At 38.6% G+C, this 24,807-nt stretch overlaps 1 protein-coding gene across 2 annotated transcripts in view; it reads left to right on the plus strand.

Moving 5' to 3' along the window:
- Positions 1 to 11,802: 11,802 nt before the first annotated feature.
- The window catches only part of LKRSDH (lysine ketoglutarate reductase/saccharopine dehydrogenase), a 41,083-nt gene continuing 28,078 nt past the window's right edge, over positions 11,803 to 24,807 (plus strand). Inside the window, exons 1-4 of one of the 2 annotated variants that reach the window (XM_065234008.1) lie at positions 11,803 to 11,916; positions 12,300 to 12,446; positions 22,403 to 22,732; positions 22,796 to 24,746. In XM_065234008.1, coding sequence (XP_065090080.1) covers positions 11,854 to 11,916; positions 12,300 to 12,446; positions 22,403 to 22,732; positions 22,796 to 24,746 — 2,491 coding nt within the window. In that variant the 5' untranslated portion in view covers positions 11,803 to 11,853. The remainder of the gene's footprint in view (positions 11,917 to 12,299; positions 12,447 to 22,402; positions 22,733 to 22,795; positions 24,747 to 24,807) is intronic. The other variant, XM_065234000.1, reaches the window with a different exon arrangement.

Raw genomic sequence — 24,807 nt, forward strand, 5'->3', positions numbered from 1 at the left:
TAAACATGGGTAAAAAGATATTCATTCCACCTCTCTAGTATGCGACATCTAATATTGACAGTCTGTGACAAATCACACTTTTTTTTTGTGGAGCTTATATTTTAGTATAGAGCATACTATCCCTTTGTTGTGGTGACATATCATAATTATGAGCATTTTGCCCCGCGTAGTTGGAGAACCTAATATAAAGACGTTGTAGTATAATGTTTCCCCACTTTTGTTTTTTACTGCAACTTAAGAAACAACTTATTTCTAATTCCCAAAGCAACGAATTGTTTTAAAGGACCTGCTCAGATTTGTATGAAACTTTGCACAATTGTTTGTTATGATCAATCATTGGCAATTTGAGCTAAAATTCAACCATTTTGAATCTCGCAAAAATAAAAATAAACATCAAAATGGCGTATTCAAAGATTTCCAACAAATCATAACGTCGATTGCCTATAACCCCAAAAGGCCTGGGTTCAATCCCAGTCGACGCCGCCGGGATTAACTGAGGCATAAAATCGCTGATCACGTCTTCCTTCGGAACACGCATAAAATTCGACACATTTTTATTGGCGAATTTCTCTGTCAAATTCCACATGATTGTCATGTGTCCACACATAAACAGAATCCACTCAGAAGTACACATGATATAAATGAGTCAAATGAATATGTGTGGTTATACATGAATTTTATGTGTACACATAAGAACTATGTGTCCGACACATATGTATCATTTGTTTATCACATTGCAAAAAATCATGAGTGTGACACATACAAATAATCATTGAATTTTGCTTAGTGAAGGGAAGCAAAGCCGTTGGTCCTCGGTTCATAAGTTGATGGGTTGATAGGTAGGGTCCAGGTGTGGGAGCTGCCTCCCTGGCGTCGGTAGCATTTGCACTCGGCACGGAAAACACATCAAGGAAAAAAAACATATCTCGAAAAGGTCACTTCCAATCGAAATGACGTCTGACACAAAGTTGTAGTAAAAAAATATTCTTTTTCAGGAAAAAAAAAATATACACAGAATAAAAATTCAAGTAATTTTTGGCGAAAAAATAAATAAAGCTTAAATAACAAAAAAAAACCCAATATAATATTTTTCATTACATTTTACATATGCTTTGAAAAAGGCTATCTTCAGTGAACATTTTCATAAACTTTACAATGATAATTGTTTAAAAAATATTAAAGAACGTCATTTTTTGTCATTTGAGTTATAAGCACTTTTTTGGCTTATTACCCAAAATTACTTGAAATTTTTTAAAGTGTAAAGTTTTCCTGTAAAGGATTTTTTTCTACAACTTTGTCCTAGACGTTATTTCGATTGAAAGTGACGTTTTCGAATTAAAAAAAATCGAATTCGCCATTTTGAAGTTTTTTTTTTCTTGCGGGGGGTGACTTTATCTACGATGCAGTAAAGATTGTGTGTTGCTGTGGTTAACTACGTGTGCGCTGAGTAGATAGATAGAAGATTGATGACGATTCTGAAGATTTACTGCAAAAAGATGATGCACGATGTAAGTAGATGCGAGAAATGAAAGAAGATTTTTCGTAGATTGATTCGCTAGTGTGAGATTTTTTGATGTGACACCCCCCTTGGCCAAGGAAGCTTCTTTAGACGCATTCTCACTCTTTTCCAGAAACAAACTACGGCTGTAAATCTTTTAAATGTTAATCAATCAATCACAGTGAATTAAGGTCTGTATCCATAATAATCCGGATACATTAAAACTTAAGTAAAACACACATTTCGCATTATATTTCAATTGTAGTTGTTTATTTAAGATTCATGGGATTTGATTTAAAAATTCACAAAGTCAAAACAAAGTTATTCGGTATTTTCATAAAATTTTCGAACTTTGCGATTAACACCATTCATTAGGGTTGGTACAGAGTCCAAATTTGTTGGAAGGGTTTGATATCTTTGATTCCTTGTTTCTTTCCAGAAAGCTTCCGCTTCACCAGAGACTATTTGCCAGATTTGCGGTTTTTGGTACAATATTCACTTCATTGTACCCAAGTCCCCGGCAAGGTGACAGATAATCTTAGTTTCACGTACCCACTTGCAAATAGTAGATGTCGCCACACAACGTAAACAAAGGGGCTGCCCTTCACCGTCGCAACAGTATTTCTCTATGGGAAGGCAACTTTTTGTTTCACCATGTGTGGATGTCAAACAACAAGCAAGAATGCCATGTGAAAAGAGCGATGTATGATTTTCGTGGTGAAATGAAATAAATCCAAACAAATTGAAACAGATTGATGGAAGTTTTTCTTATATAATCAAATGGAAATAAAAACACACTGGATAATTCTATTATATTTTGCTCTTGAATATTATCAGTCTTGAGAATAATTTTTCTGAGCATACTTGTGCGATGAAGACTTGCAATAAAAAGCCGTATCAATAAAAAGCGTTTACTTCCCCATCTTGCTATTGAGGGGTGACAAAAAAAAACAAAATTGATTCTTATTCGCGGTGAGTAGCAGGTTTGCTGTGTGAACACTAATATTTCGTATATTCATTTAAACATGAAGAAATAAATAAAATAGATAAAAATAAGCGTCTCTCAACAAAAGATATTCATAATGAGCTTCTAAAACGAATAAATTTCAGTGATTGTCTTTTGTTACACCCGTTCGTTTCATTAACATTGTTCCCCACCATCTTGAAGTTTCAAGAAACAGATGAGGCTATCTGTTTTTATGTTCAGTATTTTATTTACTTTATTTACATATCTGCATTCGCCCTATTCAAATAACACTTCTGAAATTTGTGAGTTTGACAGAACCACCAGCACCAAATTTTCAGAGTACAGTGGAAATGTACTGGACTTGTCACTTGGACACTCAAAAATAATTCAAAACATTGTTAGATTAAAAAGTATTATTTTTTTCGATAAATGCGATTTAAACATCGCTTAGTATAAAAATAAATCTATCTTAGATTTCAAATTAATCATAACATTGAATTTGAAACGAAAATTCCTCAGTAGTATAAAAAGATTGGCACGCGCTTCATCATTCTGGATTAGTTTTTTTAAGTGGTAGCAATTGTTCCATTCGATAAGGTCATTAAATTATTACAAATTAATTAAAACGATCAGCTGGAGGCAAAAAAGCCCCAGGTTGAAAGCCTCATTAAAGAAAATCTAACCTAACCTAAAACGATCTTCGACTTAATAAAATATTCCACACATAATGCAAATAGCCTTGATTGGATCTTTCTTTACATCAGGAAGAAATATTCAAGCAGGTAGAACAGGAAGATTACCTACAACGCGCGGTACCAAATATGGTCTTGGATCCTACTAAGGCACCGCGACACAGTAGTTAATACCCCAGCTCGGAAGACTCCCTAACCGATAGTAAGCAATGCGGACGATATCTTTCAGAAAGTTTGCAGTTCGAGAACGTATTTGGTGAGATTCGATAAGTCCAGTGCACACTTCACAGGTATGTGTTTGTTTTTCTTCAAGTCACTCGGACAGGAGGAAAAGTTTTGTAAGCAAGCAGCAACAACAGATCAAGAATGTCTCCGGTGGTAGTGGCTCTGGTTGTCAGTTATAAGGAGAACTTTTCGATCGAACATCAGACACGAGCTTTATATTTGTAAGATTCTGAACTCTGGAAGGCAGTGCAATTGGTACCTGATGTCGGTTCAACGTTCAACTCAATAAAATCATAATTTCATTATTTCCGATATTATTCCCGAATCTTTTGTTTACTTTTTTCTAAATACGTCATATCTCAGCAACTAAAAACGCATTCTGACGAATTAGTGGACTGTATACATTTTATGCATACTGTTACTTTGCACTGTACATTGAATAAACCATTTTTATACTAATAGTACGTTCAGACTACAGAGTTATAACATGTTATAGCGCTATCTTGATGGTGGTTTCTGTGTTGCAATTATTTGACAACTGTTATAACATGTTATAACTCTCCAGTCTGGACAGCGTTTAAGCTTGTATTCTCTCTCTTTATACCGACCTATGCGTCGGTCAGGAGAGTTGCGATTTAGCGTAACTTTTAATCTATTTAGATTTGAAAATCTTTTGAGTGTACCACCAACAATCAATACGAAACTAACGATTTTAAATTGGCTCACCACTTTAGTAGCCTATTGGTCCCAAGCAAACGATTAACGTACCCTATTCTAGTCGAAATTCTAGTACTACGCAATGTTTGTTTTGATTCGCTATGAAAGTTTGACAGATAAAATGAGGGGTTATTGGTTTTTCCTACACACTTAATTCAGATCACCGAAGTCGGTAGGAATTTACCGGGTTTTTGAACAGCAGAACAACTCGGTAAAATTTTCAAATGACCGTTGCACATGAGATATCAAGAAAATTTATAAATTTTATTTTTCATCAATAAATGGGGTAAACTGAACAACTTCTGTACAAGTTCAGGATAATTTTTTTTAAATTGGATTTTTCACTGATTTTTTAACTTTTACCGAACAGTTCTGTAGTTCAAAATTTACCGAACGACGGAGGCCTGGATTAGTGTGTATATTTCGAGGGGTGAATCGATTAGCTTGGGACCGAAGAGAGTACCAGAGCTGAGCCAAAAAGTTGAGCACGTTATTTCGGGACCTTCTAGTCTTAGAGTTACCTCTATGGTACCACTCCATCACAGTTTTAGCAACAATCAATACGAATCTAACGATTTTAAATTGGCTCACCACTTGACTAGCCTATTGGTCCCAAGCAAATCGACTAACCTGCCCCATTCTAGTATAAATTCCAGTACTACACTATGTTTGTTATGTTACCTATATTACCTCTATGGTTTTAGCATAATGGGATGATGCCAAATCGGGCCAGAAGAAAGGGTTTTCTTTGTGGCTTTTGATGAAGGGTAGCAATCGCTTCTGCAGAGATTCTTTCTGGTAAATCTCCTTGTTGATTGTGTCTGTGGTGACGAAAGATTTACTCTTTCGGCAACACGTGCAAATTGCTTGCCAAATAAGGTTTTTTTTAGGAAATTTCGATGCCTTCTTCGTTCTAAAATACTCAGCTGTAGCATTTTTGGCCATAGCAGAATAGAAAGCCAGCCCTGGAAGCTGCTTGAAATCCTCCAGGACATAAGTTTCATCGTCATGAAAACTTCGTCAAATATTCGTCGAGCCCGTGATTTTCCTGTCAAATTATGTTTGTCGTTGCGATTTGGAACTGTTTTTACTTTATACGACTTTCAGCCCCAAACACTGCTTTGATTTTTGAACAAAACCAGGTAACATTTTACAAGCCACCGTTCGAACAGAGATACTCGAGTTTTCCTTCAAGATCCTTTTCACCTTTGAAAAACCTTAAAAAAAAAAGACTTATCAAAAACCTATGCCCCTTCAGTACTCATCTCCTAAGTAAACATGTCAAGATCACAAGTATAAAAATGGTTGTTTTTTTTTCTGGAATTAAATGGAGGATAACCTTTTTTCGAGGGGAAGTCCCAGATTTATTCAAATGTTGCCAAAACTAACTCTAAAGTTCGATGAATTGATTCATAGTCGGATAAATCCATTTTATGGATTATATCAGATATAATCTAGCTTAAATCTCTAAAAACGGAAAATATCTGTTTGTATCGTTCACATTTCTGTTATCGGATTACATCTCTATAATTATCATGACAAGCAACGGTGACAACCGTTTGTTTATAAGAAAGGATCATCGCAAAATCTCGACCAACAATACAAAAAGGCGAATAAGCTTTTGTAATCAAACTTTTAATGCTCTTTCCTCGTGAACCAAAGTTTGCCTTGCCAAACAAACAACACCATCAGGTAGAGGAAAATATCTGCTATTCGATAGTGGTGTTCGATTGGTTTGGTGAGCTTCGGTTTACGAGATAAGAAAAATACAATTTGTTTGATCTGCCCTTCTGTATTGTTGGTTGAGTTCGAAAATCTTTGTTCTCAAACAAATCTATAAATAGAGCTGGAAGTAGTGCGTAACAGCTTTTGTAAACAATTACTTCTCTCTATGATTACTAGAGAATTATGGCACGCCCACACAAACCAATATAACCATCATGTAAAGGAAGCCTTCTAGAAATATAAAAAAAAGATGAACTGCATTCATCTTTGCCTTGGGTATAGTCGTTTCGAGATCACGGACTACGATTTGAACAACCCTGGCATCCGGTGAACATAAGCACGGCATATATGGTTTGGTCACGTTTGGCCATCAATGCCGGTAGTCAATCCTCCGTTCAGATATTTTCGTTGCTAGCAGAGTTGGAACGTGAAGCTGTTGAAGGGTTTGAAACAATCACAGGTGCTCAGGAAGTGACAGTTCACACCACGCTACACACTAAAAATAATATCAGCATAATGCGCGATAATTCTAATGAATGTGTTAGCTTATCGATGAATAGTGGATGAAATCGGATAATATCGAAAGGCACGCGTTAATTCATAACGAATTGAATTTATCCAAAACAAATTCGAGAAAATTAAGAAAATTTTATTAAATTCGTTAAAAGAAATGTAGAACAGATTACTTTCGTCCCCCTAGCCTTTTTTGCTGTTTTATTTAAGCATTCCGCTAACAACCCAATTTCATTACTTTGGGATTTTTTTTCTTATCAGAGAGTTGTATAGATTTTTCTCCACTTAAATCATTGTTTTTTTTTAGCTATGTAGGTTATGATTCTACACCTTGTAGTTTCATTTTCATATCTGTGATCTTGGCATTCTTACCTACGGGATGATTACCTAGATTTTGACACTGATGAAGGCTGCACATTGTAGTCGAAATACGTATCTGTCATAGATACCAAAATTAATTAAGTGGAATTAAATGGAAGATAACCTTTTTTGCTATTTTATTTTAGCATTCCGCTTAAAAAATAATGGGCGATCGTTAAAAATATTGGAAAATCACTAATCGAAACCTCAAGAAAACTCAGAAAAAGTTGGAATTGAGACACAGTTCAAAGCAAATCGTTCAACATCAAATAAGGTTGATATAACAGCACTACAAAATCTGATGTTAAACGTCAGTTGGAAGCCTAATACATTAATATTCCTGTATGTTGTAGCCCTTGAACTTCAAAAATAAATACAGTTTGATCATTTATACAATAACATAATCAGTGTGCACTTAATTATATTTGACCAATTTTTGGTCGTTCCACCCTCTATGTTCTTGCACTCGGATGCACACCTTACCGACAGCATCGTTTTTCTTATGTTGTAACTAAAACCTCAACATAGATCATGCGCAATCCATGTTATCCCGGCAGGAAACAAACGGATTGTTTTTAACTGGAACAAGCTCACCAAATACATTCACCATGGGAGCACCAACAAAACTTTAAATAAATTTTGGAAAATTTCGACAGAAATAAAAGGAAAAATATACACAACCACATAAAACACATAAACAGGAAACATGGCACTCTTCCTAATGCAAAACCCACCACCATAAAACCTCCATTATTATAACATTATGAATAAACAGTGAAATTATCTGCAAGCATCACATTTATGAAACAGTGTTCACTCGGCTGTCGACAGAAGCAGGCCACTCTAGATGTGTGTCACGCGATCGTCTGTGTGGTCCTCCTCATTGTTCTTCATCAGCAGTTCTTTCGGTCGATGCGTCGTCGACTTTGGAAAGCAACCGTTTCGTGATGAGTGTGTGAGTGCTGACCACGTTCTGCGTCCATTACTGCAATGGAAGCCCTCTGCTCCCCGTTGGCGATACTGCTATACAATGAAACCGCTGGAAGCAGCCCCCGTTCTGATGGAGGAGGGTTTTTGGATAGCGGAAAATAAAGCGTGTATATTGTGTAGTACCTTTTAACTATAGTTTTAAGGTGTATTGTATAGTGAACAAATTTATGAAACAACTATTCTTCCCGGACGTGCACATAGCATTTTATAAAATACGATTAGGCACAACTCCATTTGATACGCACATTGCGCCGATTTCATTTAGAAATATTAGCAACAACCACTTTTACCTATAGTAGATAAGTGCTGAGCAATTTATAAGCTTCACTTGGTCCAAAAGCATCTCTTCTTTAAGAACGTGCTGAAAGGAATTTACTGAAGAGATAAATGTGATTTAGAAGATTCACAAGATTGTGGGGCTGTTAAATTTGTGTAGAGTCTGAAACTAGAACTTTTTTTTTTCAAAATCTGTGATTAATAAGAACTCTCGTGATGCAAGATTTGGAGAAAAATAATTAAAATGTTAGATTTTGAAAAAAATTCAATATCACAGATTTGAAGGGGCATTTTAAGGGTTAAAACAAATTACAGAACAATCTATAGAATCTAGTGGACAAACCCTGGAGTTTTTAGTAAAATTTGAAAGAATTCAAAGTGTTGATTTCAAACAAATATTGAGAAGGATTCCCACACAGCTTTCGAATGAGAAGCTCTGAGCAGAATACCAGAATTATTCTGACATGAAGTCCTTAGCAATTTTTAGATGAATTTGGAGGGATTTCTGTGGAGAAGAATGCATGTTCTAAATTAAACTATTAGGTAATTTTAGAAGATTTAAAAAGGAGTTGTGAAAAACAAAACTTTGCGGAAAATTCCTACGTGGTTCTGAAGAGATTAGTATGGGGATTGTGAGGAAAATGACAAATGAATTTTAAGAAGTATTCCAAGAGAACTATGATCAGAATTCAACAAGAAACAGAGTTCTAAGAGTGTTCTGGTAATAATTTCAACCCTAGTGCGAAAGATTCATCACAGAACTCCAACAAAATTGATTGCAAAAAATTGCTGATAATTTAGAAAGCAATTTTTTAAAATACTCCCAAGGGTTTCTAAATAAAATTTAGAAAGATTTCTGCTGTTTTGAATAGAGTTAAAAGATTTTCAAAGGAATCGAAATCTCCAGACAGGCTCAAGAGAATAGGCCTTTTTAATGCACCAACGTCAGCCAAACCATTTGTTTACATCAGAATCAGGATTTTTCACAACGCAAATTAGAGCATTTTTCATTCAAAATCTTGCCAATTTCCATCAGTATTTGCCATATTTTACGATTTTTCACAGATCTGAACTGTTTTGCACTTGAACTATTCACATACAAGAAATCCAGAATATAATAACCGCTAAGGCACCTTTATAATTTTCAATTTTTCTCATCAAAAATATTCCTGGAAACTAGCAGGATCCTTGCAAAAACGATACAGAATTAAATTTTTCAACTGTAAATCAAGTTTTGGAGCATCTCAGATGAATAAATTTATCAGGAAAAGTAAAAAAGTTATCCACTTCCTATGTCTCACGACAAACATGTCTGCTCACAACACTCTTTTTGACGTTCTCCTATTTACCACCAGACGTTGAATCGATCGTTTAGTTTCTATTAAAAAGGCGTATTTTAAGAAGGATTCCAATTAAATTGTTAGAAAGAGTTGCAAGAAAATTTCAAAAAGAATTCACTGGTAATTATTAAGCGGGGTGTTTTCTGGCTTACTTCAGAACAATTTCAAGATAATTTAGGGCAGAGTTCCAAGTTAATTCTGGAACTCATATCGTGAGAATTTAGAACAACGAAAAATTAAAACCCTGCAAAAGAATAATTCAGTTTCGATTTTTACAAATTTTTCTTTCCAATGTCCAGCATCTTCAATATTTTCTTTTAAGGACCAAGCACTTTACATCTGAAATTGAAACGACAAAAATCAATTTGCAATATTGCTGAGTGATTAAATTCTAAAACCAACAAGACGGGAAACTGAAGAAAATTATACAGCAAATAGAGCAAGAAATTCATTTGGTAAAGGATTACTCGGTTTTAATGGTTTATTCTGAAATGCTGGTGTAAAAATTTGTTCCTATGGTATGGTTAATTTATTTTTCCCGGTTCTCCCGGTTACTTTTCAAATTCCCGGATATTTCCCGGTATTCCCGGTTTTCCCGGTTCGCTGGCCACCCTGTCACTACTTCTCCGGGTCATGTCACTATTAACAAGGCATTAACTAAAATGTGTTCCTTTGATTACTGAAAAAATCCTGTTCCTCTAGTTTGAAGTTGTCAGTATTAGGGTTGGGAGGTAGATCTTACAAAAGTAACGCACCACGAAAAGGTGATACGCTGGTAGATCTCCCTAGAGTTGATGCATATATTGTGTCACACTCTAAGAGGGTGTTAGGTTAGAGTTTGTAACAAGCAATACATTTCCTCATTTTAGCGTGACATAATTAAAGCATGGCCACTTATCAAAATTCAAAATTCTCGCACCACCTTCAGTTAAAAATAGAGTGTGGCGCTGCGGTGTGGAAATTTTGCATTTTTGATAGGGAGATTAATAGCGTTAAACCACAGAAAAACAGACATAACTTTCGTAAGTTGTTCATAGAACAAGAATTTAACGGTCAATTTAAAAGTATCGTAGTTGGTAGCGCGCATAGTCAATTCCCATGCGTTTGACGTTTACACACTACCACTATAGTCGCTATATTCATAGTCTGGCGGATAGAATTTCGATCTATCAAAAAGCGAAACCAATTCAATATATTGTAGACCAACAATTGAAAAGGTCCTATCAACTTTTATAAATCAAACGTTGATTATTCTTTCCTTGACAATCGAACGCAAATTTCCGGCATCATCGGATAGGGGAATCTTTACCCTACCCAAAGATAGTGTTAGTTTGCGTAGGCGAGCCTTGAATCACGAGAAAACGGTTTACGAAGTTTTGTTCGCAATAGCTGATGTGCTGTTTTCTGTTGTTGGTCGTGATTTGCTCGATTGGTTCCGCTATTTGACAGCTCAATTGGTTCCCGAGATTTTATCCGCCAGACTATGAATATAGCGACTATAACTACCACTATCTGCTCAGCGTACTGCCCACCACAGTATACTCAACAGATGGCGGTAATGTTTTAGCGACGATGTTTTACAGTGAGTCATATTTAAGGTGTTATGTCTGTTTGTCTGTGATTAAACTATCTATTTTACGATGGGTTAGCTGAAAATTCAACTGGATATTACATTAGCATTCGATAATAAAAAGTAATGCAAAAGCTTCAAAAGAGCGATCTATTCCTGCTGGTGGTGTTGAAAGTAAAGCAAACTATCGAAGTAACTTTTCAACATTGCTCTCGTAGGAGCGATTAGGAGAGTAGGTGTGCAGTGGAACGGTACCATCATCACATGATAGCACAAGCTCCTTTTGGTTTTGCAGACACTTTAGACATAAATGAGCAAAATTTCAGCCCAAACCAATACCGATAGATAAGTCTTGATCATACTGATATTAACCAAGAGACAAAATTCTAAAAATTTCAAAGTACATCCGAAAAATTAAATATGTGTAGGGTAAACGCTCCTATAGTTGCGGTATGTTAGAAGCATCTGGTTCCTATGTGTATGGAGTCCCCATACGCTTCCAACTTACCGTAACTATAGGAGCTTTACCCTACATAGTGTCGACATAAATTACTACAGCGAACTGTGACCAATATTTTCCTTAAAAACCAAACTGAACAATCCTCTTGCAATCAAGGACATCCACTCTGAACGAGCCCTCGAAAAATGTGCAACGCACAAAAGCAGCACGTCATCCAGCCAGATAAGAAAAGTTCGAATGCACAGTTTTGCCATCATGCTCTCGAAGCTCGTTGCATGGCTAGTGTCGTCTTATCTCGTGCTGTGGGCAATTTCGAGGACGAGAAGGAGAAGGAGAAGGAGATTGCAGAACTCGAACCGTACGATCGGAAATCTTCGATCCTGCAGCGGGCACTAGGCACTGATAGCAACGCTCACACTCTTCTAACGAAACCAGTTCCCTCCTTCTCCCGGAGCTAGGATCTTGTAAAACTTGTGTGCACATTTCCAGTCAGTTGTGCTGTAGCACTTGAACCGTTAAGATGTTCCGAATTTTGAAGTGCCGTGATAGCTTATCACTGCGGGTGTTCTCCCGATCCAAACATGTGAGTGGAAAATTTAGGCATTCTTCACCCTGAAATCAGTGGTTGTAGTGGTAGGGCTAGTTTTGTTTTTGGCAAATAAAAACAAAGAAAATTTTAAAAGTGTAGCACTGCAAGCCACGCAGGCAGAGTGTTTGCAAATATTGTCGGTACAGTTGAAAACCGGAAAACCCCACACGCGATAATCGATTTTACGTTACACATAGTGCGCTGTATTCGCACAATAATGCGCACTATATCCGACGTTAAGTTTAACGTACAGAACGAGAGTAAAATCGAATGTCCTGTGTGGGATTTTCCGGTGTCCAACTTGACCGACAATATTGATCATTTGATTTTTTAATCAACAATCCCTCGCGATTTAACAGGATTTACGTATTTCACAGACCGGCACAGTAATTGCGATTCGTCGCGAAGACCAATCAGTATGGGAACGGCGAGCCTCCTTCAGTCCAGCTGGCGTCAAGAAGCTAATCAAACAGGGCGTTAAGGTGATAGTTCAACCGTCCAATCGTCGCGCCTATCCGATGCAGGTAAGTTTATGTATCATGTGGTTGTTTTCCGCTCAACTCGCGGGGGATCTGCCCGTTGATAAGTGTAGAGCTATTCATATCAGTTCACTTACAACACGGTGATAAGGGAGAATAATATGTTTTCATCTTCCATTCCGTTGCTGGTGGCCAAAAATGTGTTTCATCATTGGCCAACAACATTGTTTGTTGTTGTTTTATGTAATACCAATATGATGATCATACTACGAACATGCTAGGATTGGAACTATTTATGGGAAATTAATCTCAAGCAGCAATGGTCGCTTAAGGTGCATAAGTACCCGGATCATTTCAAAATAATCAAGAGCAGTTTTATCGATCAAACCCGAAATTTTGTTGTCAAGCGGAAAACAGTAAACACTTTTTTATACACAGAACTTCAGATTAGATTTGAATTAAAAACCCACATTTGAATTTGTACCTTAATGCGTGAGCGAGTTCACGTGGTTGCAAATTGTCTGCTCTCTCCAAGGCCGTTGGTACACCTTGCATAACCTGTTCGCGCTTATGCAAGTGTTAAACAGGATTCAGGATCGCGTAGAAGAAGTGATAAGCGTTAAGTGACACTGGAGTTATGTACATGCAGAGTTTAATGTCTGAAATTGGTTTCGATTTCCCCTGTTGGAAATCGTCGCTGAGCAATTTTACAATCTTAACAAACAGATTCTGATGAAGTAAGGCGAGTTTCTAAGGAAGGAAATGTGATATTGGATATCCAAATCATGTTCAACCCGAATCCTGCACTGGCTAGGTTTACGAAGTAGTTCCTGTCGATCCGTTACTTTATTTAAATTTTTGCGCTTTATTGTTGATGGCCTTGTATAAAACCTTACCAGGGATGAATGATTCAAAGGCGTTTACTATGAGCTGCGAAAAGATAACAGAATCTCACTTGTACGGTACACCTATGTGCTTGACATACGCAGTTGAGTAGCTAGTACCGGATATTTGTTTTTTTGCAAATTAAACGAATAATATCAAAACGATTGTCGAGTGTGCGGAATAATCTACGTTCACGGTGCCAATTTGTACGAGATTTGCGCAGAGACGTAGTGAAGGGGTGGCGAAAATGGGCACCGCAAGGGTGACTAGCCAATGAGACGTATTCAGAGAGTTTCTTCGTAGCAAATTTTCCTTGAAATTCATTCCATTGCTATGTAGCTCATTGGAATATACAGAGGGCATACAGAGGGAAGTCGCGTTCGCTAAGTCAGTATCAAAATAAATTTTAAGCTTATTGAAATTTTTTGTTAGTTTAAGAATCTTAAAAAAAAACCTGTGTTTCAAGCAAAGCAAGTGGAATGCTTACTGACAGAATATTTATTTCACTCTATTTCTTCACCAAATCCATATGCCCGAACTTTCTTCTTAATTCCACCCATAAGGTTTTGAACAATGGTTGAATCGACATTTTTTCTACTTTCAACCATGATTTCAACATTTCTTGCTCCGTAGTGACAACTTTAGGATGCTTACGGAGTTCGTGCTTCATTATAGCCCAGTCAGTGGCGTTTCCATTACCTCAATGTACCTGTGCACAAACTCTCAAAACATAAACAACTATCAAAATATTGCTTACAATGGATAGATATCGAGTAAACTAAAAGATTAAATGTATTTTTCAATCGATTCGAGTATGAATATGGCATTAAATCTCGCGCATCACGAGAAAAGGGCCTATCATCATAGAGGTAACTCTAAGACTAGAAGGTCCCGAAATAACGTGCTCAACTTTTTGGCTCAGCTCTGGTACTCTCTTCGGTCCCAAGCTAATCGATTCACTCCTCGAAACATAGGAAAAACCAATAACCCCTCATTTTATCTGTCAAACTTTCATAGCGAATCAAAACAAACATTGCGTAGTACTAGAATTTTAACTAGAATGGGATACGTTGACCGTTTGCTTGGGACCAGTAGGCTAGGCAAGTAGTGAGCCAATTCAAAATCGATAGTTTCGTATTGATTGTTGCTATCGTTGTTGATCGATTCTCTTAATCGATTTTCTCTTTCGCGAATAAACTGACTGCAAATGAATATCCCATTCAGTGTATTATTTCATGCGCAAGCAAACATCAACATCATATTCTGTCGAACTGTGCTGCGAGCCTAACGAGAAATTCGTTATATTGCCGTGGTAAACCAAAGAGAAAGTCGATGAAGAGAATCGATCAACGAGGATAGGCCCTTTTCAAATATTACGTGAGATATCTGGTTTTGAAAGTTGGTGCACAGGTAAAAAGTGAGGTTACGGGACGCCACTGAGCCCGGTATCTTTCGATAGGCCGGAACTCCGGTGTGTTTGAGGTTTGAGGGATTGAGATCCTTCGGCACGAAATTGACTCGATGATTGTTCACTTAGCTGGGTTGACTACCAGTTGGTTTAGACTACACCAGTCAGCAAAGATGTCAATCTGATTTTGGAGAGAACGGCAGTCGACGAGTGAGCGGATGCGCAGAAAACTTTCAGATCGTCTGCAAACGATAATGGCCCTGGGATAACATGGTGAACGTCGTCGGAGAAGGACCAATGGTCCCAGATGGCTACCCTGAGGTTTACCGAACTTTGCGCAGAAGTTGCTGAGCAACAAGTACAAAAAGTTAGTGTCAGTTGGCGCTCCGTGAGGTATGAACGAAACCATCTCAAAGGATTTCTACCGATCCCTAGCCTATCAAACTTAGCGATCGCAATTTCGTGGTTGAGATAAGATAAGATAAGATAATCGACGGAACATCATCGGGTCCAGCCTTAGCTGAAGTCTTAAGTTTAGATGCTGCTCTAGAAATCGTATCTGTAGTGGCGACGACAACGCTAAGCGTTTGGTTGACCGAACGAACATTACTGACCGCGGAAGTAAAGAGATTAGCGGAGAGTTCCTCGTCTTCAAACACAATAGCAAATTTGGCTGAAACAGGTTGCAAATGTCTTGTTGATTGCCAGCAGTTTCACCATTAAAAATTATGGAAGAATGTAAGCCGACTTCCCTGCGTTCCTCATTTGCGAAGTTCCAGAAGGATTTCGGGTGTGATTTTAGCCGCCGTTGAATCCTCCTTTGATAGCGTTGAAAACAGAGACGACTTAACCGCTTATAATTGTGGTTGAGTTTGACATAGTAGCATTTCAGTGGAAGTGTGCGGAATTTAGTAAATCTTCTGAGAGCAGCCTTCTTAGTTCTTTTCAACGATCGAAGATCTTGCGTCATCCACGCTTGCTTCCGATCGACAGTTAAACGTTCTTCAAAACATTTTAAACCACGAGAAACAGTACATTGCACAGTGGTCCAGAATGCAGATTTAGGTGGAATGATATGTTTTGAGCCTGAAATTGAAACTTTAGACTAAAAGCCTCTTCTACAAAGCTGTTCCTTATAGTTAGGCCCTCATTTTTATGACAATGAATTCTAGGGTGGTTCCTATTATCATTAAAATCAAAAATCTAACTTTTTTGTTTGAATAAATTAAGGTATACATTTTTCAGAAAAGTTATAGCTGAGCAAATTTCAAGCAACTTTGTCGGAACAACTTTTTTGTATCTCTTAAATTGGCCGATTTAGAGCTATTTTCTTGAATTGAGTTAGGGTGGCTCTTGAAAAAACAGTTTTTTTGCTCTAGTTTTCTTATTTCAAATTTCTCAGCAAAGGTGTCTTCAGATAACTTTTAGATCAGAAGGCGCAAGTTTTTGCTGCACAAAGCTTGTCAATATCTTTCGCCGATCAAGAGTTATTGACGTTTTTATACTAAAAATATGCACTTTTCAAATGTTCATATCCCTGGTAGGGGCAAACAAAAAAAAAGTTTTTTACGGCATTTGAAAGGGCGTATGTTATTCTCAATAATATGACAAAATTTGAATTTAGTCATATTTTTTACTATATTTGGGTATATCTTTTTTATTAAAGGGCGAACACGAAATTATTGCGACACCGAAAATGTCATGCCAATTTTCTTATAATGTTTAGAATCAAACCAAAATTTTAGGGTAGTTTTATACATATATTTACTTCAAAAATCAAAAGAAAAGTTAATCGATGGAGCCTTGAGTGTAAAATTGAACGCATTTTCGCTTGATGCCCTCCATCAAAGTCTTTACAGTGTCATCCGGTACCAGTTTCTCCGTTTTTTTCCATTTTCTTAACATGTCCTTCTCGTCTTTGACTGTCTTCTTGCTCTTCCGAAGTTCCCGCTTCATTATTGCCCAGTACTGCTCCACCGGGCGCAGCTCCGGACAGTTTGGCGGATTCATGTCCTTTGGAACAAAATGGACAGAATTGGCCTCATACCACTCCAGGACACTTTTAGAATAGTGGCATGATGCCAAATCTGGCCAAAATAGCGGAGCTTCGTCGTGCTGCTGCAAGAACGGCAAAAGGCGCTTCTCGAGGCACTCAGATTTGTAGATCTCGTCACGAAAGACTCACTCCTCAGTCCGCAAGAGCAGATGGCCTGCCAAATGAGATATTTGGAGGCGAACTTCGACATTTTCTTCTTCTTAAATTTGTTGTCCACATCGAACTTGCTCTTGCCGGTGAAAAACTCCAACCCCGGAATTTGCTTAAAATCGGCTTTTATATACGTTTTGTCGTCCATCACACAGCAGCCATATTTTATCAGCATCTTCTCGTAGAGCTTCCGTGCCCGAGTTTTAGCCGTCGATTGTTGCCGCTCATCGCGGTTTGGGAAGTTCTGTACCTTGTATGTATGTAGTCCAGCTCTCTTCTTTGCATTCTGGACGTAGCTCTGCGACATGCCGATCTTTTTAGCCAAATCACGGCTTGAGACGTTGGGATTTGCTTTAATCATCCGCTTCACCTTTCCCTCCGTCTTTTTGTTCTCCGGTCCCGGTTTTCTTCCAGCTCCTTTGCCGTGGTCCAACGTCAACCGCTCCTGGAACCGCTTCAACACTCTGGAGACGGTTGAATGGTGAATGTTCAACATTTTTCCCAACTGCCGGTGCGACAGGTCAGGAAATTCCAGGTGTTTGGAAAGAATTTGTTCTCTCAACTCGCGTTGGTTCACCTCCATTTTCGTTGAATCGAAAAACACGACTTCGAGTTTGACAGCATGTACACAATACACATCAATGAGAAAATGTGAGAAAAATTTGCGCCTTCTTAAGATCTAAAAGTTATTTCAAGACATCTTTGCTGAGAAATTCGAAAAAAGAAATCTAGAGCAAAAAACTGTTTTTTTTAAGAGCCACCCTAACTCAATTCAAGAAAATAGCTCTAAATCGGCCAATTTAAGAGATACAAAAAAGTTATTTTCAACAAAGTTGCTTGAAATTTGCTCAGCTATAACTTTGCTAAAGAATGTATACCTTAATTTATTCAAACAAAAAAGTTAGTATTTTTTTAATGATAATAGGAACCACCCTAGAATTCATTGTCGTAAAAATGAGGGCCTAACTATAAGGAATAACTTTGTAGAAGAGACTTTTAGTCTAAAGTTTCAGTTTCAGGCTCAAAACGTATCATTCCACCTAAATCTGCATTCTGGACCACTGTGCATTGTTGGATTCCAGACTCGACTCAACTTTTAAAACTACTAGAAATTTTTACAATGAAACTTACGCAGTGTAAACAATACATGATGAGGTCATTTCACACAACATTTAATTAAAATTAACCCAAAGGCCAAAATGTTACAAGTTTTTGAAAGTGATGCAATTTAACCATAGAGGTAACTCTAAGACTAGTAGGTCTTGAAGAAAAGTGCTCAAGTTTTTGGCTCAGCTCTGGTACTATTTTCGATCCCAAGCTAATCGATGCACCCCTCGAAACATAGGAAACTCCACGAACCCCTTATTTTATCTGTCAAACTTTCATGGCAAATCAAAACAAACATTGTGTAGTTTTAGAATTTCAACTAGAATGGGGTACGTTAATCGATTTGCTTGGGACCAATAGGCTAATCAAGTAGTGAGCCAACTTAAAATCGATAGTTTCGTATTGATTGTTGATTTAACTGTGTACTTGTTTGGGAAGTTGATGCCTGGGCAAAATTCTGTCGCAACCCGTCACTCAGCAAGAGCAGTATCATTTGTTCTTTGCACTCATCTTTATCGTTTTTGTTTTGATGATTATGCAGGAAGCTAGTAACTAGAGCAACATGTGAAAAGAAATTTAAACAATTACTTTAAACGTCGGTTTCTCGTGAATATAGACTCATTCCCCAACAAACAATTTGTGCTGATTAAAGGCTAAACAAGCCATTTTTAAGCTGAAGAAGCAGAGTTTTGCCTGAATAAGCTCTTATTCTGTTTACAGTGTTTGTTGGGTCTGGCAAACCGACATCAGCATCTGAGACAAAGTTTGCTCTATCAGATGATATACACTGAACCAAAACATCCGCAATACTTCGAATGATTATTGCATTGCTCGAGCCCTTTAACAATATGCATTCGAATTTCGGATGATTTTCTTATGGTTGAATTCGTTGTCAGATGATGAACATCCATATGACTGTCATGCAAATACATGATGATTTTCGTTTGAAAATTAGTTATAAAACATACGGCACTCAGAGGACAAACATTTAAGAATAGTGTGACATGTAAGTGCTTTCAATTAGATTTATAATTTGATTATCTACAATTCCATCCTTAATAGCCATAATAAGCCATTCCATTATGGATACAAAAAAATTTTCGTTGTGGAGAAAACCTCCTTCACCACGAATTAGTTAAACATTGGTTTTCATCCTTTACCTATGTTCGTAACAGCTCTGATAGCGATGCATATGCTTCTACCTCGTTTGTCAGCTGAAAACTTTCATTAATTGCGTAATATTCATATAGTACATTAAATCACAGTAATTCTTATGAAGAAGACTAAATTCATCAAAAATGTTATTACTTTTTATTAGATTTTACCATAAATTATATCATTATTTCATTTAAAATTTATTGAAAGATTTCGTAAATAATACTAAAAAATAACGTCATATTTACGTGAAACTCCAGTGGATAGGGTGGGAATGGATGCGTTCTTCGCTACATGAAAATCACGTAAGTGTTACGTGAAAAGTGCGATGGAAAAAATTCACATATGTTTTCACGTAGCTGACAATTATTTTGAGTGTGTAAATCGATTAATCGATTATCACTGAGTACTGTGGAGTAAATCGATTTCATTTTGCAAGCCAATGGAAAACTGCTTTAAATTTGCTCAAGTTTAATTTTTGTTTTTGTTTTTTCTCAGTAGATTCCCACCAAAAGCTCTGAGCCAGGAGTGCTCGAGCCCCCATGACTCTATCAAAGTTTGTTTACATATATGTTTCGCCAAAGTATGTTTTACTGCAATTGAAAAATCAGCTGAGTCATAAAAACTATGCTGGTTTTTATACTTTTAACATTGAGCCTGTTGGTTTTTGTCTTTGAGCTTATGCTGAGAATGTGTTATGAAAAAGTATGAATCATTTTTATGAGATTGCAATGCTTGACGAGAGGTAAGAACAGTAACTGAGTTTGTTGCTTCTGAATGTTTGGCTCCCGTTTAACAGTTCTGACTGGCTCTCAAGTGACAAGCACATTGAGTGAGTCCGCAGTACCCTGGATTACCCTAATTTGGGTTAACGATTCTCAGCGTGTTGACAGTTTGCTTCCTGTCAATTGCCAAACTGGTATGTAAAGAGGGACGGCAGATATAATCTGCCTTTCTTTTATTTGTTTGGCTGATATCACGTAATACATATAGGCTTTGTTGGTATCATATATTACGTGATATCAACTATAGTCTGAACGTAGTATAATCAACAATCAATACGAAACTAACGATTTTAAATTGGCTCACTACTTGACTAGCAAACGTTTAACGTACCCCATTGTAGTCGAAATTCTACTACTACACAATGTTTGTTTTGATTCGCTATGACAGTTTGACAGATAAAATGAGGGGTTATTGGATTTTCCTATGTTTCGAGGGGTGATTCGACTAGCTTGGGACTGAAGATAGTACCAGAGCTGAGCCAAAAAGTGGAGCACGTTTTTCCGGGACCTTCTTGTCTTAGAGTTACCTCTATGGTATAATGTCATGACGTCAAGGTAGGCGCTTAGGCACCATCTAATACTATTTTCGGTCCCAACCCTAATAAAAAATAACCATAAACGAACGATAACCAAAATGATTGAACAATACCACAAATGGTTCGGATGATACTCCGAACACGTCGTTAACCAAATTAACCATAACATTTTTATTAGGGAAGCTAATCGATGCGCCCCTCAAAATATAGGAAACTCCACGAACCCCTCATTTTATCTGTCAAACTTTCATAGCGAATCAAAACAAACATTGTGTAGTACTAGAATTTCTGCTAGAATGGGGTACGACAATCGATTTGCTTGGGACAAATAGGCTAGTCAAGTAGGGAGCCAATTTAAAATCGTTAGTTTCCACCGGATGGTATTACTGTTGCGACTTTTCAAAAGCAAATGGGAATTCGGGAAGTGGAACATATTATAAATTTATAATATTTGGTAAAATGGTCTTTAAATACCAAAACCGCTTTTAACATTATATAGCTTCAAAATTGCCATTAAACGGCGAAATGGCTTTAAAAATGCCGGTATGGATTTAAAAAAAGGCTTATTAGTTTTAAAAAGACATCCAAAATTGCCTAAATTACCACTTAAAATCAACAAATTTATTTTTAAAACGTCCAAACGAGCTCAGAATACAGAATTTACTTCAAACAGAAAGTGAAAATTTACGATGATCGCCGAAATGGCACCGACTTTGGCTGGGATTGAACCCAGAACCCCATTTTAAATATCATATCTCAACTGCAACTAAACACCTGGCTTTAAATGTTGCATGAACTCTTCCACGTAGTATTGACTTAGGAGCTCAGCCTTGGGGAAAACACAGCCTTTGCCCAGGAGATTGAGCAAGAAAACGTCCAGCATGGTTTTCTTTGAAAGTTGAACTTTTAACTACTTGGCATCTTTCACGCGGAACAAAAGAAATAGTTTCATAATTTCAGTTGTTGGTTGGTTGTTTCAGCATCCAATTGGCGATAACAACCACATTAATCGATAAAACAATTATTAGTGATTATCGCCATTCGATTACATTCCTGTCTATATTGGCCTGGGATTATCTACTTTCCTTACAAGCAGTTAGTTACCTACATACTCAAGATAATCCATATTGCCTCAGTCACAATTTGGCACGATATCGAAACGTTTTCTTATCAAAGCTACTTCATGGCGCTTGTCAACAGTCGTACAACCAGACCAGGCCCATTTTCTGATGGAGGTAAAGCAAAGCCACGTAAAAAATAAGATAAGACCAATCACCATTTTGTACATAGACAGATGAATGGTTGTAGCCTAAGTAGGATGGATTTCATAGAGACATTGACGGCGACGATACTTGTGCTCTATACCGAAAACAAAATTGCGCGATAAGAGAAGAATCTCTCGAGTCGAGCTAATTCAGAATATGTGTTGAAGTGTTTTGCTTTCTCTTGGTGTTTGAAAATTTTCAAGCGTTGTAACTCACGTGGCTTTCGCTGTGTGGCTAACTCGCAACAATATGCGCAACCTGTCCTGTTAGGGAGTGATTGCAGAGTCAAGTCAGAGAAGACTGATTTGAAGGTCGCAGTGTCTGACACTCATTTATAGGTAATTGAACGACTCAGATACACTCACGACCATAAGTTTGGGACCACCCTTTAAAAAACAGGTAAATGTCTTTTACTTGTATCTCAGTCATTACCTTTCGGAAGACATAAAAAGATCGGAAATCGGTCGTAAAATGGCAGATATATGAGCAAAAAACATTTACCTGTTTTTTTAAAGGGTGACCCCAAACTTATGATCGGGAGTGTAGGAAGGGCTGGAGCTGTGCAATGAATAGATTAGATGTATTTGGTGTTGTGGATAACACTTAGCATAGCATACCCTCCGATTGACGATGATTTCGCATTTATGATTGCAGGCCTATCTCAATGCTGGCGCTACGGTTCAGGAGGACATCAGCGAGGCGTCGATTATCTTCGGCGTTAAGCAGGTCCCCGTGGATGCACTCATTCCGCAGAAAACCTACTGCTTCTTCTCGCATACCATCAAGGCCCAGGAATCCAACATGCCCCTGCTGGATGCCTGTTTGGAGAAGAACATCCGCCTCGTGGACTACGAGAAACTGATGGACCGGAACGGGCAGCGATTGGTGGCATTCGGCAAGTACGCTGGAGTAGCCGGAATGATCAACATCCTGCATGGACTTGGCCTGCGATTACTGGCTCTGGGTCATCACACGCCTTTTATGGTAACTTTTCAAACGTTAGATATTAACAAAAATCCAATCTCATAAAACCTCTCTCCCCTTCAGCACGTGGGCCCAGCTCACAACTACCGGAATTCATCCATGGCTCGCCAAGCGGTCCGTGACTGCGGGTACGAGATATCCCTGGGCATGATGCCCAAATCGATTGGACCGCTAACCTTCATCTTCACTGGATCTGGAAATGTTTCCCAAGGAGCACAAGAAGTCTTCCAAGAGCTGCCCGTAGAATTCGTTCCACCGGAGAGCTTACGTAAGGTAGCAGAGCATGGCAGCCAGAACAAACTGTATGGCTGCGAAGTGAGTCGAGCCGATCACCTGGAACGGCGCGAGGGTGGTAGATTTGATCCCGTGGAATACGATCAGTATCCAGAGCGATACATTTCGACCTTCAACAAAAACATCGCACCATACGCTTCGGTAATCGTAAATGGCATCTACTGGGCTGTGGGAGCACCAAAGCTCATCACCATCCCGGATGCCAAAAACCTGCTTAGACCGGCAAACACTCCTTGGCTACCGACGAGCCGAGGAGCTCCAGCACTACCTCACCGCATGCTGGCCATCTGTGATATCTCCGCTGATCCGGGCGGTTCCATCGAATTTATGAACGAATGCACTACCATCGACACGCCATTCTGCTTGTACGATGCCGATCGTAACAAGGACCAGAAGAGTTTCAAAGGGCCAGGAGTGCTGGTTTGCTCGATAGACAATATGCCCACACAACTGCCAAGAGAATCTACCGACTTCTTCGGCGAATTGCTCCATCCATACGCCCTGGATATCCTTCAAAGCGATGCTGCAAAGCCCTTGGAAGAACACAACTTCTGCCAACCCGTGGAGGGAGCCATCATCTGCAGTAATGGAAAGCTAACTCCCGGCTACGAATACATTAACGAGCTCCGTGAAGCCAACTTCCGATCACGACACAAGACGGAAGGATCGTCTATCGGTAAGAAACGAGTTCTGGTCCTTGGGGCTGGCTTCGTCTCAGCGCCTCTGGTAGAATACCTGCATCGTGAATCGAACGTCAGTATTAAGGTGGGATCCCAAATCAAGGAGGAAGCGGATCGGTTAGCTCAACGCTACCAGGGAATCGAATCGGTGTACATCAATGTCGAAGACGAAAGTGCCAATCTACAGAATCTATGCGAGGAAAGTGACGTCGTAGTTTCACTACTGCCTTATTCCTTGCACGGACTAATTGCGAAACATTGCATCGCCGGAAAGACCCACCTGGTGACGGCTAGCTATTTGAGCGATGAAATCAAAGCGCTAGATAACTGCGCTAAGGAAGCTGGTGTGACGCTAATGAACGAGGTTGGTTTGGATCCCGGCATCGATCACATGCTGGCTCTGGAATGCATCCACGAAGTTCAAGAAAAAGGTGGCCTCGTCGAGTCGTTTGTGAGCTTCTGTGGTGGACTCCCCGCTCCAGAACATTCAGCTAACCCTCTGCGGTACAAGTTCTCGTGGTCTCCTCGAGGTGTTCTGCTGAACACACTATCAGCCGCTAAATACCTGAGTAAGGGACAGGTTGTGGAAATCTCCGGAGGTGGTGATCTGATGACTGCACCTCGCGATCTGGACTTCTTGCCTGGATTCGCGCTGGAAGGTTTCCCCAATCGAGATTCTACCAAGTACCAAGACCTGTATGGCCTGTCCGGTGTACACACGCTTATCCGAGGAACCATTCGGTACAAGGGTTTCTCCGATAGTATTAAACCAATGCAGCTGCTGGGGCTGATCGATCCTAACCCACATCCGATGCTACACCCACATGGACCGGAAATCACCTGGCGGCAGCTGATCATTAACTTCCTTGGATTGCAAGATGCCGATATGTTCTATGAGAACTTGAAACATAGATTGGCTGAGCGGGTAGGAAATATGGATGGAATCGAGCAGCTGGGACTGCTGGAAGACAACAAGGTGGTCAAAATGGGAACTCCACTGGATACGCTGAGTCACTATCTGTCGGGGAAGCTAGCTTTTGGTTAGTATCGGTTAATCCATATCCTTTTTCATGAGCTAACTATCGCAAATAATCTATGGAA

The sequence above is a fragment of the Ochlerotatus camptorhynchus genome, unplaced genomic scaffold, assembly GCF_037179485.1.
Source record: "Ochlerotatus camptorhynchus isolate MF236.1 unplaced genomic scaffold, CSIRO-AGI_Acam_v1.1 ptg000037l, whole genome shotgun sequence".
NCBI lineage: Eukaryota > Metazoa > Arthropoda > Insecta > Diptera > Culicidae > Ochlerotatus > Ochlerotatus camptorhynchus.